Genomic DNA, 4,315 nt, shown 5'->3' with positions numbered 1-4,315 from the left:
TTTACCAAAACATTCATAAAAAAACGGCCACGCAAAAACGTAATGCTAAATTGGAAGCTGCAGTGCGGACATTTTGTGCGTTTTAAGCATTTACACTGAAAACGTTAAACAACATGAAATTGAAAAAATTGAATAATAGACTCTATTTTGTATAATTTATAACGCATTAATCACCTTCCAATTGCCATATGTGCAACTCCGTGTTCTACGATGCCACTTTGTTTTTATACTTGAGTGCTTAGTTTGTAGACGCCGGGGTATTGCATGTCAGGGATCACATCCTTCACAGATGGGATCAGATCACGAATTTTACGTACTAAGCTGTGTCTGCGGCAGTAGTTACATTGGGGAAACTAAATTACATGTCTCGGACCGTGTTCGTGAACACAAGGCAGATCTGAAACATGGTAGGACCAATACCTCGGCCGTGGCTGATCAATGTTTTAATGTGGTGAGCTCACACGATATTGCATTTTCTAAGACGAATGTATTTTGCAAACCCACTGGCTATCAACTAAGATTCGTTCATGAAGTCATCTATAAAAACAGACACAGACACAATTTCAACCGAGAATATGGGTACAAACTTAGCAATCATTGGAAGGACGTTATCAACCAGTTTAAGTCATAACTGGCTGTGATGTTCCCAACCTGTTAGTTGTTATTTTCGGCTCTCCGATTTGACATTAACAGGTTAAATTTCTCACACCAACACAGCCACCTTCGCGCGCCGTACCTCGATGTGGCGGTGGCTCTGCGATCTCATCAACATGCTAATCTCTCACATTAACATGCTTCTCTCACATTAACATGCTAATCTCTCACATTAACATGCTAACCTCTTACATTAACATGCTAATCTCTCACATTAACATAGCCACCTCAGCTCGCTTGCCGTGGAGGCCGCTCACCGATCTTACATTAACATGTTAATTTTGACCTGGCAACCCTTTAATTGGTGGAAACCCATCGCCATTGCGGTCGCTACCCATCACTTACATTAACATTAGCTGCCCCACCCATGCTGCTGACATTTGGGCTACGCCTATTATAAACCTTCATAAACAGTTTGCCTTTAGAAGCTAAACCATTTTTCCTGATGACGACCGCTTGTGTTGCGATCGAAACGTCGTAGATTTTTGTTATTTTCTTTGAACCTCTCTACGTGACTTTACCGAAAGACCCAGAGAAGATGAATTCCTGCAGTCACGAAAGCTTTAAGTCAAGATAAAACTGGAGCAAAAATGACGTTGCTTCATATTTCTGAATCGTGCTTAACATTGATACTATACTCATTTCACATGCCATATTCTCCTGATCACAAGACACTCCAGAAAGCAAGATGCACCCCACACCTTTGTGTTACATTACAGCGGGGGGGGGAAGCGAAAGTGCATTGCAATCTGGAGAAGGCTGCTGTAGTTATAGACAAATGTTAACTTGTAAACCCGCCGCCATGCAGTATTATTTCACTCTACTCTGAGACCGAATTACTCGGAGGCACGAGGATGACAGGCCGCTGACGAGTGGGAAGGCAGCGGCCAAGCGTTGAGCCGGTGTCAACAATTGCGCAAGCTCTGCGATCCCCTATATATTAAGTGGCGAGATGTTAACTCCCTCGCCTGATAGGCAGGAGGTCGTGGGGTCGATCGTGACCCTGGTGGCTGTATAATTGGAGTTTGCACGTCTCTCTCCCTGCGGTCATGTGGAATTTTCTCTGGGTCCTCTCGTTTTCCCCTCTACATTTAGAAACATGGGTTTAGAGCATTTGACCACTGTTGTACATTTCCACATGTGAAAACTCACCTCAGTTTAGAGTTTAGTTTATCGTCGGCCAATTAATGAGCGTTGCAATTGTTCAACTTTGAGAATTAGGCTTTAAATTAAGTAGTTATAGAGGTGGCGCTTGAGCATTCTTCCTCACCACCCCCTCCCCCCCCACGCTTGGGATCAAACACAGACAGCTCGTGTCTCTAACTGCATCGGCGGGCCACAGCCAGCGGGTGGTCGTGGCCGACAAACTCCGTCTGAACGGTCGCGTGTCCGATGCCGGCCTGACGGAAGTACCTACGGACCCCGTGGACGACGCTGCGGCCGTCGGCGGGCTCCGCGCAGGCCACGCGGGCCGTGCCCACCAGGCGGCTGCCCGCCAGCTGCCACACGCGCATGTCCTGCACGGCGACGACGCCGTCGAGACGCGCCAGGCCCTCGCGCAACCGCCGCAGGTCCACGTGCCCCGGCGCCGCCTGCATGAGTATGAGCGCCGAGTCGCGCAGCAGCGGCACCGCCGTGCTCAGGAGGATGGCCACGATCAGCAGGCACAGGCTCGGGTCCAGGTAGTGGACCCAGCAGCGGCGGTGGTGGCGGCGGCGGCGCGCGGGCCCCTCGCCGTCATCGCGAGCCTCCTCCGACACGCACGAGCCCTCGAAGTGGGAGTAGACGAGGGCGTTGACCACCACCGCCACGGAGCCCAGCGCGTCGCCGAGCACGTGCAGGAACACGCCGTGCATGTTCATCTGCGAGCCCGTCGCCTCCATCGCCTCTTCCCCCTCCTCCTCCTCCATCGCCTCCTCCTCCATCGCCTCCGCTGACGCGCACTCTCCTGAGCCACACAACGGCCGGACCCTGGCAAGGTCCTCCATCTCAACAGACGGTGGTCCCGCGTGGTCGCCATGCGTTCCCGCACCTGGGCCTGGGCGACACGCAGACGCTTACTCTGACACTGCTGCACCATGCAGCGTGGCACGTACCCACCGCAGTCGTTGCCGTAACAGGCAAAGGTGCAGGCCTGCGCTTGCTCACTTTGTTCCACTTCTGGCTGAAGGGTCTCCACTTGAGGCAACCGCTATAGAGACCCCATAGAGAGGGTACTGGAAGCGGTGAGTGTACCCACACTTTAACCCACCACACTTTAACCTGCAAATCGACTAACTGTAGTGAACCCATTTACACTGCTGTGTCGACAGATGCAGCAGGCCGTCGCACCCGAGGAGCTCGCAAGTGACATCATCACATTTATCCCTCCATTCAAGAACGAAATAGGATTTCTCCACAAATCTGGCTGAAGCCTGATGAAGCTAGTTGTCATTACTGGCGAAACGTCGTTACTCAAATTGTAAATCTTGTGGATTTACTCTCCAACACACAACCGGTGTGCCGCACTCGCAACGAATTGGCACGTTCTGTTTACGTGACAAACCCTTACTAATTGGCTGTGTCGGGTGGTGGCGGGTTTAACGACACATTCATATATTTATGCAACCTAACCCAAAAAACCCTCTATTATAGATGCAGGAGATTTAAGAAACATTTGCACTGCCACGCCGGGGAGGACCAATTGACGAGCTCTGGATAACGAGTTCAGTCTGCCAACAATGGCAGCACGGGCATCACTAGTGGAGCCGGTGGGGGGGGGGGGGGCACATGCCCCCCCAATGATCCGATCGAAATCCCTAATTTCGATCGGATCATTCTGTCCCTGTATGCGGGCACCACTGCTGCTGCTGGCCACGGCGTTACCATTCTTACGCACCGCCACGCACGGAGTGGGGGCCGCCCTCCGCGGCGGCCTCCCCGTGGCTGTGCCCGTGGCCCTGGAAGAGGCACAGCCCCACCAGGTTGACGAGGAGGCCCACGGCGCCGACGACGACCACGAGCAGGGGCCGCTCGACGGTCCGCGGCGCCGCGAACCGTCCGAGGGCCTCCAGGACGATGGTGACGCAGAGCGCCACGAGGAAGACCGAGTTGACGAGGGCCCCGGCCACCTCGGCGCGCGCCCAGCCGAACGAGTTGCGGCGCGTGGGACGCGTGCGGCCGGCCAGGCGCACGGCGAGCAGCGCCACGCCGAGGGCGATCACGTCCGAGAGCATGTGCAGCGAGTCGGAGAGCATGGCGAGCGACTCGCTCACGCGGCTCACCACCACCTCCACGACGAAGAAGGCTAGCGTGAGGCACAGCATGCAGAGGAGGCGCGTCTGGCTCCTCATGCCTCCTTCCTTCCTTCCCTCCTCCTCCTCCTGGCTTCTACGCAGTCGCAGATTTTTCTTTTTGGCGCGGATCGAACCGCTTGGCTAGCCGACGATGTTGCTGTTGTTGTTGTAAATCTCACCTGGGATTTATTTACGTAGGGGTGTTTTGACACACTCGTGACTGTTCGGAAAGCGAGTTTTACGATACACAACCTAGCTTTATTGGTCTAGATAATTCGCTTATACGAGTCGAATTTTTCTCGGTACGGTCACTTTGTAGAGTTAAAAAGTTGTCGGTTTTTTCTATTCTTTCTTCTTCTGTCCGGACAGCAAAGTGATGCGAGATT

At 53.1% G+C, this 4,315-nt stretch overlaps 1 protein-coding gene across 1 annotated transcript; it reads right to left on the bottom strand.

Moving 5' to 3' along the window:
- Positions 1–727: 727 nt before the first annotated feature.
- Positions 728–3,986, bottom strand: LOC144727530 (proton-coupled zinc antiporter SLC30A1-like). Its single transcript, XM_078606397.1, has 2 exons — positions 3,539–3,986; positions 728–2,710 (listed from the first exon to the last, which is right to left on the bottom strand). Exons 1-2 carry the CDS (start codon positions 3,984–3,986, stop codon positions 1,974–1,976), a joined length of 1,185 nt encoding a protein of 394 aa, XP_078462523.1. The 3' UTR covers positions 728–1,973.
- Between the last annotated feature and the right edge of the window lie 329 nt (positions 3,987–4,315).

Source organism: Lampetra planeri, chromosome 25, assembly GCF_965212315.1.
Source record: "Lampetra planeri chromosome 25, kcLamPlan1.2.h2, whole genome shotgun sequence".
In the NCBI taxonomy this organism is placed as follows: domain Eukaryota; kingdom Metazoa; phylum Chordata; class Hyperoartia; order Petromyzontiformes; family Petromyzontidae; genus Lampetra; species Lampetra planeri.
Note: the sequence above shows the minus strand (reverse complement) of the source record. Positions and strands in the feature narration are given on the sequence as shown.

Coding starts and splice junctions, on each gene's coding strand:
- LOC144727530 (XM_078606397.1), bottom strand. CDS start 3,986: ATGAGGAGCCAGACGCGCCTCCTCTGCATGCTGTGCCTCACGCTAGCC. Junction 2,711..3,538: donor GGGCGGCCCCCACTCCGTGC/GTGGCGGTGCGT, acceptor TGTCAGAGTAAG/CGTCTGCGTGTCGCCCAGGC.